General features: G+C 52.2%; 1 protein-coding gene across 2 annotated transcripts in view; it reads right to left on the reverse strand.

Annotated features, from left to right (window-relative positions):
• The window catches only part of Pebp4 (phosphatidylethanolamine binding protein 4), a 245,680-nt gene extending 234,138 nt beyond the window's left edge, over nt 1-11,542 (reverse strand). The window contains exons 1-4 of one of the 2 annotated variants that reach the window (XM_045131334.1): nt 11,455-11,516; nt 11,135-11,193; nt 10,820-10,956; nt 6,967-7,093 (exon numbers count right to left, since the gene is read on the reverse strand). In XM_045131334.1, the coding sequence (XP_044987269.1) occupies nt 6,967-7,093; nt 10,820-10,956; nt 11,135-11,193; nt 11,455-11,464 (333 nt within the window). In that variant the 5' untranslated portion in view covers nt 11,465-11,516. Of the gene's footprint in view, nt 1-6,966; nt 7,094-10,819; nt 10,957-11,134; nt 11,194-11,454 lie in introns of both variants that reach the window. The other variant, XM_012950460.2, reaches the window with a different exon arrangement.
• Nucleotides 11,543-13,622: the final 2,080 nt, after the last annotated feature.

The raw sequence follows: 13,622 nt of genomic DNA on the forward strand, positions 1-13,622 counted from the left end.
CATTTGATCTGAAGAACATCTGGAAGCACTTCCTCAGCCCTCGCCGAGGAGCTTCCACCTGCCTCACATGCTCAGTTACGGAGCAAGCCCCTGCTGGCCTGGCCTCCAGCTGCCCCTCGTGTGCTGGGGTAGTCACTTTTTTTTTTCTTCTTCTGGGGGTTAGACATGGGTCTGGCTGGAAGTTCTGCAAACCCAGATGCAGTGTGTCCATCCATGGGGACAGGGAGGGGGTTGTGATGAAGAGGGCTAGGTTGAAGGTCAAGACAGAGAGCGTCCTACGGTTGTCATCCTGGAGTAAGACATGGGTTGTAAGCATGTAAGTAAGCATGTGGTTGGTGATTTGGTTTTTATTTACTTTTTTTTTTTTTTTGCCGGCATGGCTTCTCCTCAACTGTCAGGGTTTAACGTACACAATAGCAACAGCGAACATTCTATCTTGAGACGCCCGTTCGAGGCCATGCAGGGCGGGGCGGGAATGTGCTGTTTGTGTCTGTTGCTCCGTTCACAGTGTCTGGTGGAGGAGGCACAGAGCTCTGTCAAGACTGGCTGCAGCAATAAATGGATGGATGGATGGATGATACCCTATCTAGCATGAACACTACGGGCTGTCTTCATGGTGGATTTACAAGGCAAAACTATGCATGTGAGACTGGGGAGATGGCCCAGGGGATAGAGCGCTTACTGCGAAAGCATGCGGACCTGAGTTTGGATCCCTAGCACCCACACAAAAGCCAGTCATGGTAGCACATGGCTATAATCCCAGAACCTGGGAGACAAGGCAGAAGGATCACTGGGGCTTGCTGGCTCATTTGGTCAAATTAGCAAGCCCTAGGTTCAAAGAGAAAAGGCACTGTCTCAAAAAATAAACTGGAAGGCTGTAGAGATGGCTTAGTGGTTAAGGCGCTTGCCCGCAAAGCCTAAGTACCCATGTTCAACCCGCCAGATCCCATGTTAGCCAGACGCACAAAGGTGAGGCAAGCGCAAGGTCACACGTGCCCACTAGGTGGCGCAAGTGTCTGGAGCTCAATTTCAGTGGCTGAGGCCCTGGTGCACCAATTCTCACTCTCTGTCTCCCTCTAAAATAAATAAATAAAAATAAGGTGGAAAGTGACTGAGGAAGGCACCCGATGTTGACCACTAACCTCCACATGCATGTGCACACACACACACACACACACACACAAATGTGCATAAATACACACATGCTTACCACACGCTCACATACACATGTAAAAATAATGACAATTTAAAAAAATTACTTATGCGAACAACAAGCAGGCTGGAAGACACACCCTGCCAGCCAGGGCTACTGCTTCCTCTTGCCAGCTTTCGTGTGCCTTTGGGAAGCCTCCTTCATCCGTAGCCATAGAGCTAACGCCTGCTGGAGGACTCAGCTCCTGAGTGGGAAGTTTCTCTGCATCCCTGCTGTCGACGCTGTGTGTGATTTGCCCTGTGGCATCAACCGGACAGGCCAGTGCATCCACCCAGCAGCTGCCTCTGCCGCACACAGCATCGACCCGGTGCCATGCATGCAGATGTTGCCGCAGCTGACTGCTGCCCTGGGCACGTAGGGTTTCCCTGTGCCCCCTGCTTGGTAAAGCACCATTCTTTGGGGGAGATGTGCAGTGTTGCTTACTGGGACTATGCCTAATGACACCATGTCCTGGCATGGTGATTTGCAATGCTGCCCTCGCTCTCAAAGGCTCATGTGTGGGATGATAAATCATGTGATCAACTTCACCCAGTCCCACCAGCCTGCCCGTCACAGAAACCCAGGGCTTGAGCCCACAGTCCTCTTCCCCCGGTGCGCCTGGAGTCACGGCGCCTTACAAAGTCCATCACCCCCTCTCATCCCTGTCTCCACGGGGTTCCTATAATCTCACCTGACCCCACTTACCCCAGGTGCCACCACAGTGACCAGGCCACTGCAGGCCTGACCTCTTTCCCCAGCTTCAATGGAAGGTTCTCCACCTTCCAAACCAGGCCTCAAAAGAAAGCCAGAAACTCCACACCAAGGCCTTGGCTCATCCCAAGCCTCATCCTCCCCCCCAAACGCCCATCTGGCCATCCTGGCTACAGTCTGTCCCTCAGACTGCAGCTCGATGGCACCCCATGTCACCTCTGCTTGCCTCCCCATCTATCCCAGGAGCTTCCTGACGGTGTCCTGTATCTTTAAAGGCACAGCACTCACGTGGAGCCAGGCGCGGCGTGTGCCCAACGCTGCTGTGAGAATCACTTCCACGTTCCTGACACAGCCCGCCGTGCCACCCCCACCCTCATGCATGCGCACTTGCCCTGGCTGGGAGCTGCTGCTCCCAGGTCCTGTGCACCCGCCCCCACCGCCAGGGGACTGCCCCACCCTCGATTATCCAGAAGCCCTGCGTCCTTTCCAGGGCCCATTCTCCTGCGACCGCAGCAGGCTCCGCCTTCCTGCCAGGTGTGGAAAGCGAAGGCTGGGGAGTGTCTGTGAGCTCTGAGGGCGCTTTCTGAAAGGACTCCGGTGGCGCCTTGTCCTGTGTACAGGTCTCCGGATCGCCAGCCCCTAAGAAAATTGTCTCCACGTTGCAGGCAAAGGGGTGACCCTCAGGGGGAGTCGTGGGTTGGTGGGGGGGGAACTCATCACAGACACTAGCTTCAGACACCTGGCAGAGAAATGTGTCTGCTCAGCCCAGAAGGACGCCCAGGGTCATCCACTTTCTGGAGCCCTACTGAAAACCTGGGGGGCAGCGGGACAGAACGCTGTGGCTTTTGTTCCGTCCCTCTAGTGCTGTGCATGTTCCCCACTTAATGGCAATTTCTTCCTTTCGAAAGGCCTCCAGCTGGTTAAATTTAAGGCAAAGAATAAATCCCAGTCAAGACACTTCTTAGGCGCCTTTCAGCTTTCGCTGGCCGCAGAATGGGATGCTGACGTGTTGGCCTCTTAGCGACTGGAGGGGCGGGGGGAGCGTCCTTTTCAACTTGCTTTCAGCCCTCACGGATCACACAGGAGCCATCCAGTTTCCAAAACTGCTCTGCCTTGCTGCAGACCCCTGACTTCCTCCCTTTCCCGCCCGGCTCTTCCTTCCCACTCCCAGTCATTCCAACGGGGTCCAGCAACTTTCCCTCAATGCTCAGGACCCCCAGCAGCTGAAAGGGCCAGTCGTGGGGCTCTCTGCTTGTAGCTTATGCTCTTGGGAACGTCCTTGCCCCTGCCACCCATCCATCCGTCCCCTTCCTCAGGGGCTCTTGCTCACCTAATATTGACCAGATGGATAGGCAACAGCAGTACAAGACAGAAGGAAACAGACACACTGTGTAGAGGGCAGGGGACATTTAAAGAGCTCAGCCGGGGCTACAGTGATGGCTTAGCAGTTACAGTGCTTGCCTTCAAAGCCTGAGGACCCAGGTTCAATTCCCCAGTACCCACATATATCAGATGCACAAGATTCAGCATATGCCTAGAGTTCATTTGCAGTGGCTGGAGACCCTGGTGCGTCTGTCCTCCCTGCCCCCGAAATAAATAAATAAATAAAAATATTTTAAAATGTGTGAAGAGCTCAGAGAAGAGAAGCAATGGACAGGGCTGGGATTGAGGCAGGGGGGTGGGATTGGGGGGGCAGATAATCAGCGTAAATTTCCTGGCGGAGGAAGCAAGCTGCAAACATGGTAAAGGAGCTTGTGCAAAGGTGTGGACGTGCAAATGTGCCTAGTGGGCACCCAAGCTGGCCCATACCTGATGGACTTCTGTCAGAGCCACGGGGCGGCTCGGGGGCTCCCTGGGCATGTCCCCTGGCAGTCATTGCTCTGATGTCTTTACTTCGGTCACCTTGGAAACAAGGTGTGGTCTGCACTGAGCCGCTTAAGGATCCACAGGAAACGCCTTCCTAACAGACCATAGTGTTTCTTTGGTTAAGGAAGTTAGCAGCAAGCAACAGAAGTCAATTCAAAATGACTTAAACTGAAGGGGAAACAAAGTGGGGGAGGAGGAGGCGGGATGAACAGGTTCCTCAAAATGAAAGCTTCCAGAGTAACTTCCGGCCTGGCTGTGTCCTGGGCACTTAAGCCATGGCTCCTCCCTGCCTCTGCCCTACTTTTTTTTTTTTTTTTGAGAGTGGCATACAGGCAGAAAGAGAGAGAGAAAATGGGTGCACAAAGGCCTCCAGCCGCTGCAAATGAACTCCAGATGCATGCACCACCTTGTGCATCTGGCTTACATGGGTACAGGGGAATCGAGCCTTGAACCGGGCTCCTTAGGCTTCGCAGGCAAGCTCGGAACCGCTAAGCCATCTCTCCAGTAATTCCCCCCCCCCCCCCCGCTGCTTTTGAGGGATGTTGTTTCCCAGTGGTACCTGCTTCCTCTCCAGCTCGCCCTAACATTACTCTCTCTGCTGGTGTTCGTTCCCTTGAGTCCTTAAAGGACGCTCTAGCCATCGCCTTCTTTCGCAAGAACTGCCCATTTTAGAAGAGACTGTTTTCAGAACATCCTTCCCCACCCTCACTCACACACACACACACACACACACACACACACACCCCGCCCTGGCTGCGCCAGCACCTCCCAGGCTTTCCTTTGGCATCTTTGCCAAAGGATCCGCCGTTAGAGCCGGTGGGCTCTGGAGTTAGATAGACCTGCGTATGGAGCCGGGCGTGGCCGCTGCCCCGCGTGACCGCTGCCCAGCGCAGCCCATCCCTGCCACGGGCCTCCTTCCCCACAGAGCTCTTCCTCCCTCAGCCCCTGCCACTCCTGTGGGACACACGTTCTGCTCTGAGACCCGGTAGATTCCGTGGAGTGACCCAAGGCTTTTGGGGACAGGCATGTGATCAAGCGCCACACATTCTGGCGCTTGTAATGTTCGGAAGGGGTCCATCTTTCTCCATCAAAGGCGATCAACCCGAGGCTGCCAGAGCCATCTGTATTCCCACGGGAATCGACAGATAGCCATGGTACAGACATGGCCACGTGGCTTGAGCCAGGCCGGAAGTTACCCTGGAAACTTTCAGTTTGGGGACCCCGTTCATCCCCCCCTCTTTTTTTTTTCTTTTTTGGTTTGAGTCAGTTTGAATTGACTTGTTTCACTTGCTGCTAACTTCCTGAACTAAAGAAGCGTACAGGCTAGAGACATGGTTAAGGCGCTTGCCTGGGGCTAAAGCCTAAGGGCCCAGGTTCGATTCTCCAGTACCCATGTATGGCGCAGGCGTCTGGAGTTCACTTGCAAGGGCTAGAGGTCCTGGCCTGCCCATTCTCTCTATCCGCTTCTCTCTCTCTCTCTCAAATAAATAAATAGCAATAAAGAAATATTTATTAAAAAAAAAAAAAGAAACACTTCGCTCAGACTTGATGCGCAGGTTGCATGGGGTGGCAATTTAAGCAGTGCCCACAATGAAGTGACCCTCTGAACAGAATGCGCCAGAACCTTGCTTGTAACTATTCTCCTGGCTCCCTTGTGTTTGCATAAACCACAGTTCTATGCTAGTACAATGGTCCTAGCTTACTCTTTGCCCATTGCTTCCACCAAACCTTCCTTCGTGAGTCTTAATTCTCCCCTACCTCTAATCTGAGACAGTGGGCGACGTCAGCACACGCCAGAGGCCGTATCTTCTCTTCCCAGGTGGGTCAATCCGGCTTCCCTCCCAGGAGGGAGCCCGAGGTCTAGTAGTCGGTCTACACTGCCACCTAGTGGCCAGCTACGGCAATAGCAACACAGGGAGCGGAGCGTATGGAAGACTCTCCCTTGGGGACAGCTCTGGACAGGCAACTGGCCTGCCTTCCTCAGTGTTGCAAGTGCAAAGCCGAAGACAAGTGGATTAATGGCGAGGTCAAAGGCCTTGTCTCTCGGGGTGCGTCTATTGGTCCTGTGCGGCTTCGATCCTGCCCCGCCTGTCACCCTCCACATCCCATTCCAAGAGCAGGAATCAGAGCAGTTGTCCTTTCTCTGTCCATAGGCGTTGACACTGATGAGGTCCCCAGGGAGGAGGGCCAATGTGCACGCGTGAGTGCACGCGCACATGCGCGGGCATTGCTTGCTCGGGCCCAGGGGGACGGGTATTTGTCAGGCCACAAGCGCAAAGCCTCGCTCAGCTCCATCTATCAGCCGCATGGCTGTGAGAGGACGTCACACACAATTCGCTTTTCTCTGGCGCTGAAAAGCACGTGGCAGACAAAACGAACCCCCCCCCCCCATCTAAGTCAGCAGGGGACACTGCTGCCCGATGGGTTGCCTGGTGGGACCTGTGAGGACTGCTGGCTGTTGGCCTGACCAGGAGCACAGCACCCCCAGACGACGCCCACCCACCTACCAAGAGGGAGGTAGAAATCTGAGGCCCCACCCTGCCAGAAGGAACTAGAAACCCCACCTCGCCCACATCTTCTGTCTCCACCTATTTGTGACTCGAGTTCTGGTCAGATCACAGTGACCAGATGACCTTATACTTCTGCGACCTCGGCCTCTCCACTACCCAACGCGGGACCAGCCTCGCTGCAGATGCTTTCGGGGGGTGGCGGGGGGGGGGAGGGCTCCGTCTGGCCCAGAGAGGAGGAAGAAGGAAACAGCGACCAGGAGAGATAAGCAGCTCCTGAGATCTGGCGGGCCGATGGGAGCAGCAGCCCACTTGCACGACCCATCCCCAGCTCTTCCTTCAAGGGAAGCTTCCAGAATAGATGGTGCCAATCACTTCCCAGGAAAAGCAATAGCTACTTCCAATTGCTTAAATGCTGGCATTCTACTTTAGATGAGCAGAGCACAAGAAGGACGCACCTCATATGGCAACAACCCAAGGTCAAGATGCACTGCCATCGCCGAGTCATGCGCCCCGCCCCCCACGCCCACCCTGTCCTCCAGCAGTGGAAAACACATCCTCAGAGCAAAAGCACATGGCCCTGGCTGACCCAGCTGTGGGGACTGCGTGCAGCTCCAAGTGCCCAGGAGCAGAGAGCTTGGTGGAAGTCGAGACCCTACGCCTCCCCTCTGCCAGCCCCAGTTCACTCACATCCACGGCACCAGGGAAGGTGACTAGAGGTTCGGTCCAGTGGGTGATTTTCTGTCTGTAGTTGTTGCACTCTGGAACATACCTGCAGCCAACGTCCCCCAGCTCTGGGTAGAAAACTTGTAGGTCCCTGTGGAGAGAGGGAGGTGATTACCCTGTGCCAGGGTTTTAGATGAGCCTGGGACCCACAAAGCTGTGGTTTAGCATTGCAGGAAAACTTGGTCATTATCTTTTAATATATATATATATATATACACATTTTTTTAAAGTCAGGCATGGTGGAACATTGGAGGCAGAGGCAGGAGGATCACCATGAGTTTAAGGCCACCCTGAGAATACAGATTGAATTCTTGGTCAGCCTGGGCTGGGCTAGAGTGAGACCTTACCTTGAAAAAATATATTTTTATATATGTATATATAATCATATATATATATCAAATAAATATATATGTACACACAAGACAGACATAAATTTAGAGGCTCTGTGGGATTAGTTTATTACCAAGACAATTCAGAGGGAAAAGGGGATGGGGAGCAAGCGAGAAGTCGGTCTTGCCAGTCCCCAAACCTTTGGTTTTATGTAGGTTCTGGTCTCTGGTGGTCACACTTAAGTAGAAAGTGCTTTGAGCCACTGAGCCATCTTCCCAGCCAAAGTTCGTCCTTTCCATCCCAATAGAATTGCACATATCAAAATAGTTAAACAGCCAACATCATCAAGTGGATGTTTGGTGAGTGGCTTCAGGGTCACAGAGCGTGCTTGAGAGGACGGAGAACCTGCCACAGGACCAGGGAGTCGTCCCATTCCCTGTCCCTCCATCTGTGTCTCCCATGGGCACTGTCCACCCATATATGAAGGCCGCACGCTGCTCCACGTAGATGAATGTGTAAAGGGGTGTGGGTGGGAAGCCTTTGGCCTGCTCAACACGTTCACCAAAGGCCTCAGTAAGGATCTCAAAGACAAACTAATCAGATTTGTAAATGGCTGATGTTAACCGATTCAGATGACCAAATGGACCTTGAAAAAGACTTGAACAAGCCTGAGATGACCTGGTCAAAAACTAAATTGGGGAAGGGGTACATAGGATCAAAGTTCATATAGACATCTGAAAATGCCAAAACATAACTGATTAATCCAATTGAACAATGCATGTATGAAAACGTGATAACGAAGCTGGGCTGGGAAGATAGCTCAGCGGGTAATAACATCAGCTTGTGAGCATGAGGACCAGAGTTCGATGCCCAGTACCCATGGAAAATGCCCAGCATGGCAACACACACACCTGTAATCCCAGTGCTGGGAATGTAGAGGTAAGGGGATGCCTAGGGCTTACTGGCTAGCCAATTTAGCTTAATTGGTGAACTCCAGGACAATAAGAGACCCTCAAAGTGGTGGACAGCATTCCTGATGATAACAGTTGAGGTTCCCCTCTTGCTTACACACACACACACACGCACATCTATCACATAAGAGCATGCACACATAAACACACACACATGAAGAGAGTGTCATAATGAAATTCATTATATTGTAGGCTTACTAAACACGTTAAAAAAATCTAAAAGATTGCCACAAGTCCAGGGGAAGTCAGGTTGAGGGGCTTTCCCCAAAGCACGCCATGGCCAGAATAATGTGGGGGACCTCAGACAAGACTTGAGGGAGGCAGCTGTGTGCACGCAGTCACTCCAAGTCCTTAAAACACCCACAGGAGGAAACTGCCATTGCTACCCTCAAAATCATGATGGGGAAACTGAGGCGCAGAGTGGCTAACTCGCATGCCCAGAGCGGTTGTGGAGTCTAAACACCAGCTTCTGATGTGGGAGAGTGGCAATCTGCCCTTCTGACAGTCTCCTCTTCCCCTCCTCCCCCCCCCAAAAAAAAAAACTAAAAGAAGAGAGAATGTTCTTTAAAACTTGTATTCAAGTCCCAAAACCCTGAAGGAGCCACTGTCTCAAATACTTTTGTTACATAGAGTTTAGTGTATATGAGACCTGTTCTAATACCATACGTCCTGAGGTTGGAGGATCTCCTGATGCCCTTGACAAGACTTGGAGGTGCCCTCGAGGGTGAGGTGAGATGAGGAGAGGTCCCAGCACTGTCATTATCTGACGTTCCACAAAATGCTAGGGGCAGGCCGGGGAGATAGCTCACCGGATAAAGCACTGGCCTCTCAAGCCTGAGTACCCGAGTTCAGGTCTCCAGGCCCCGTGGAAAAGCCAGAAGCCACGACGGCCTTCTGTGATCCCAGCGTGTTGACAGCAAGATGCAGGTTAAGGGAGAAATTTCCAGAAGCTCATGGACCAGCTCACTGCATTTAGAATGCAGCAGTGGACAACAACAAGCAGAAACTAAGAGAACAATAAGAAAATCAGAGAAACTAAGGAAACGGCTCAGCGGTTTAAGGCACTTATTTGCAAGGCCTTCTGGCCCGGGTTCAATTCTCCAGCACTCAGGTAAAGCCAGACACACAATGGGACATGGGTCTGGAGTCCCCCCCCTGCCTCTCTCTCTCTCTCTCTCATCTTCCTTCTCCTCCTTCCAGTAAAGTCACGCCCAGGGAGACTATGTGGAACATTAAACTCTTTTTTTAAAAAAATATTTTGTTATTTTTATTCATTCATTTATTCATTCATTCATTCATATGCGTGTGCACACGCATGTAGGGGCACGGGTGCTCACGTGTCATGACAACCACAACCACGTGGGGGTCGGAGAACAACCTCAGGGGGTGTGTGCTCTTCTCTCCCTTCCCTGAGACGGGTCTCTGGCCACTTCAAAGGAAGGTCAGTCTAGCTGCTGGTGGCTCTGGATTCTCAGGGCTCCACCTCCCATTGGGATGGTGGCCAACGAGCTCCTCGGCGTTCTACAGCCTGCTTGGTGTGGGTGCTGAGGCAGATCAAAGTCAGGCCGGCAGGCTTTGCGGGCAAGTGCCTTTAATCGCTGAGCCATCTCTGCAGCCCATATATGGCTTATTAATTTATTTGTAAGCAGAGAGAGAGAGAGAAGAGAGGGGATGGGAAAAGAGCACACCAGGGCCTCCAGCCACCGCAGAGGAGCTCCAGATGCATGTGCCGCTCTGTGCATCTGGCTGTACACGGATACTAAGGAATCAAACCAGGGTTGTTAGGTTTCTCAGGCAAGTGTCTTAACCACGGGGCCATCTCTCCAGCACCCGTATGTAACGTTTTTAAGGGGAAATGCCTACTGATTGCTTTAAATGGAATTTTCAACTTGCAGAAGACAGTAAGAATGTCCAAGTTTCTGGGGTGGGCTCAGTGGACGGTGTGGTCTTCAACCACCGATCTGACACAGGCGTGACAGCAAAGTGGCCAGGAGAGCCCAGGATGACCCAAGAGTCATGGGAAGTAAAGACTGGCCATTCTAAGCCTCAGCCTGGGAGGAGAGGGTGGGGGGCCAAGGTGTTCCGACCACACAAGTGGGGGGAGCCCAAGCTCTTGAAGCAAAAAAAAGATAGCCCCAGAGCCGGGGGTGGTGGCGCACGCCTTTAATCCCATCACTCGGGAGGCAGAGGTAGGAGGATCACCGTGAGTTCGAGGCCACCCTGAGACTCCATAGTGAATTCCAGGTCAGCCTGGGCTCGAGTGAGACCCTACCTCAAAAAACCAAAAAACAAACAAAAACACACAAAGAGGTGATGACAAATGCTTCTTTTAACTGCTACTTGGGGGGAGGGTACCTGTGGGGAAGAAGGTCCTAGGCAGCCTTAGAGGGCCACCCGCATCTACAAAGGCCTCTGGCTCAGCACCACCTCTCTGCCAAGGTGTTCTCCAGAACTGAACAATATTTCCTGTGTGCCACCACAACACCCAGCTCGCCCGCCCGGCCCGCCCCGCTTACTTGCACAGCCCCGTGTCTTCCTTCGGCAGGGTTTCATAGACACACGGGTCATTTTCGTCCATGTCTTTGGCAACCACGAGCACCAGGCTCAACCACACGGCTCTCTCGGCCAGCCTCATTGTCCAACTCGTGGGCACCTGGAACGAAAAGAAGCCGCTGGGTGCTGTGACCCTTCTGTAAGCGCTCCCTTCCGACTGGCAGGCTCCACCCACCCCTCCAGGGGCCAACTGGTGGGCAGAGTGCTGGTGAGTATGGAAGGAGTGGCCAGCTATCTGGGCTCCAAGCAACTAACTCACCACCCGGACACGTATGTACCTTGGGAGGAGTTGGGCCTGCTCCAAGCTGGACTCTGTTTGCAGTCCTGGCCGAGGCCCCTGCTGGCAAGACAGGGTTTTTGTTTTTGTTTTTTTTTTTTTTGTCACTCTTGTCCAGGCCTTAAGGAAGTATGCACAAATGCCAGGCAGCTCGGGTTTTAGGCCTCGCGCTTCACATCTGACCACAGGTGTGTCCAAGGGGAGTGATGACCCCAGGCTCAGGCATGGGCAGAGTTCCAGTTTTGCTCGGGTTGGCCTGTGTCCCTCACACCTCTCTGCCTCTCCTGCTCCCCGGCCCTTCTGCCTCCCGTCTCCACTCACCCCAGGCCATCCGAAGGTGGACGCGCTTGGACAGTGCGGCTGTCAGCTGCTCCCCAGGCGGGGGTAGGGCCTCGGCCCCGGGGCCCACTCTGAAAGGGCAGCTGGGGACAGAGGGCATGGCTGGCTGCGCTTTGCAGTGTGCTGAGCTCAGCGTGATCCCAAAATAATAGACTCTGGAGAAGGAGCGGACAGAGGTGTGGGAAGGGCAAGAGCAGCCTGCGTCGCCCCTGAGCAGGTCGAAGGGGGCTTCTGAGCGGGAGCCCCCTCCGGAACAGTTCTCCAGCAGGGCTCTGACTAGAGTAAGTGGAGGGCACGCCAAAGGCGTCCTGCCACAACCATCCCTAAGGTTCTCCGTCTTCACAGAGGCCAGGTGGGGGGGGGGGGAGTCTGGGGGTGGGGGAGGGATAACCCCGCTGCTAGGAAACCGAAGTGATGTTTCCCCAGAGAAACCTGCTCTGACCCGCCCCCCCCCCACACACACACATGATTAGCTTCCTGCTACCCCTTTCCCTGTTGTTAATTGTTTGAGCCTGAAATGTCCCCTGTGGGCTTAAGTATTTAAACACCTGGTCCACAGCGGGGAGCACTGTTTCGGGACATTCTGGAACCTTCGGGGCATATGGCCCACTTAGTAGAAATCAGTGATGGTGGGGGTGCCAGGGGTACTGACACGAGTTGGCATTCTCATTTTCCTGGTCTGCCAAGAAGTGAGAAAAAACAATTGCAAATTCCCACCACCACAAATCAAGCCAGTGCCAGGCTGTCCCTATATCACTATATCACTGAACCTGTGAGCCAAGTTACCAACTCATCTTCATTTGTTTCTGTCAGGTATTTTACCACAGTAATGAGCAAAGCAATGAAGACACCTGTTATTCTTTTTAAAATAAATTTTATTTATTCAGTTGCAAGCAGAGAGAGAGAGAAGAGAGACAGACAGAGAGAGCACGGGCATGCCAGGGCCTTTACCACTGCGTGCATTCAGCACATGCAGAAGTCCTGCCCAGATCAATCATAGAAGGAAATGAAATAAAAGGCGTCTAATTTAGAAAAGAGGACACTGGCAGATATCATAATCTTTTTTATATGTATATATTTTTTTAATTAATCAATTTATTTATTTATCTATTTATTTGAGAGTGACAGACACAGAGAGAAAGACAGATAGAGGGAGAGAGAGAGAATGGGTGCACCAGGGCTTCCAGCCTCTGCAAACGAACTCCAGACGCGTCGTGTGCCCCTTTGTGCATCTGGCTAATGTGGGACCTGGGGAACCGAGCCTTGAACTGGGGTCCTTAGGCTTCACAGGCAAGCGCTTAACCGCTAAGCCATCTCTCCAGCCCAGATAACATAATCTTATATGCAGAATATTTTAGTAATTCAAAAGGAAAAACTGGGCTGGAGATATGGCTCAGTGGTTAAAGCCCTTGAATATTCTCTCTCTCTCCCCCCTCTTCTCTTGAAAATAAATAAGTACATATCTATTTTTTAATATTTTATTTTTATTTATTTGACAGAGAAAGAGGGGGAGAGAGAGAGAGAATGGGTGTGCCAGGGCCTCCAGCCACTGCAAATGAACTACAGATACGTGTGCCCCCTTGCGCATCTGGCTAACGTGGGTCCTGGGGAATTGAACCTGGGTCCTTTGGCTTTGCAGGCAAACGCCTTAACCGCTAAGCCATCCCTCCAGCCCAATGTATCTATTTTTTTTAAAAAAGGAAAAAGCTGTTAAAGCCCATAAGCAAAACAGCAAAACTACAAAAGATACAAAATCAATATTCAAAAGTCAAATACTGGGGAGGGGACATGATGGAGAGTGGAGTTTCAAAGGGGTAAGTGGGGGGAGGGAGGGTATTACCTACCATTGGATACTGTCTATAATTATGGAAATTGTTAATTAAAAAAATTTAAAAATTAAAAAATTTAAAAAAATGTCAAGGGCTGGAGAGATGGCTTAGCGGTTAAGTGTTTGCCTGTGAAGCCTAAGGACCCCGGTTCGAGGCTCGGTTCCCTAGGTCCCACATTAGCCAGATGCACAAGGGGGTGCACATGTCTGGAGTTCGTTTGCAGAGGCTGGAAGCCCTGGTGTGCCCATTCTCTCTCTCTCTCCCTCTATCTGTCTTTCTCTCTGTGTCTGTCGCTCTCAAATAAATAAATAAATAATAAAA

The sequence above is a fragment of the Jaculus jaculus genome, chromosome 12, assembly GCF_020740685.1.
Source record: "Jaculus jaculus isolate mJacJac1 chromosome 12, mJacJac1.mat.Y.cur, whole genome shotgun sequence".
NCBI classification, from domain to species: Eukaryota; Metazoa; Chordata; class Mammalia; order Rodentia; family Dipodidae; genus Jaculus; species Jaculus jaculus.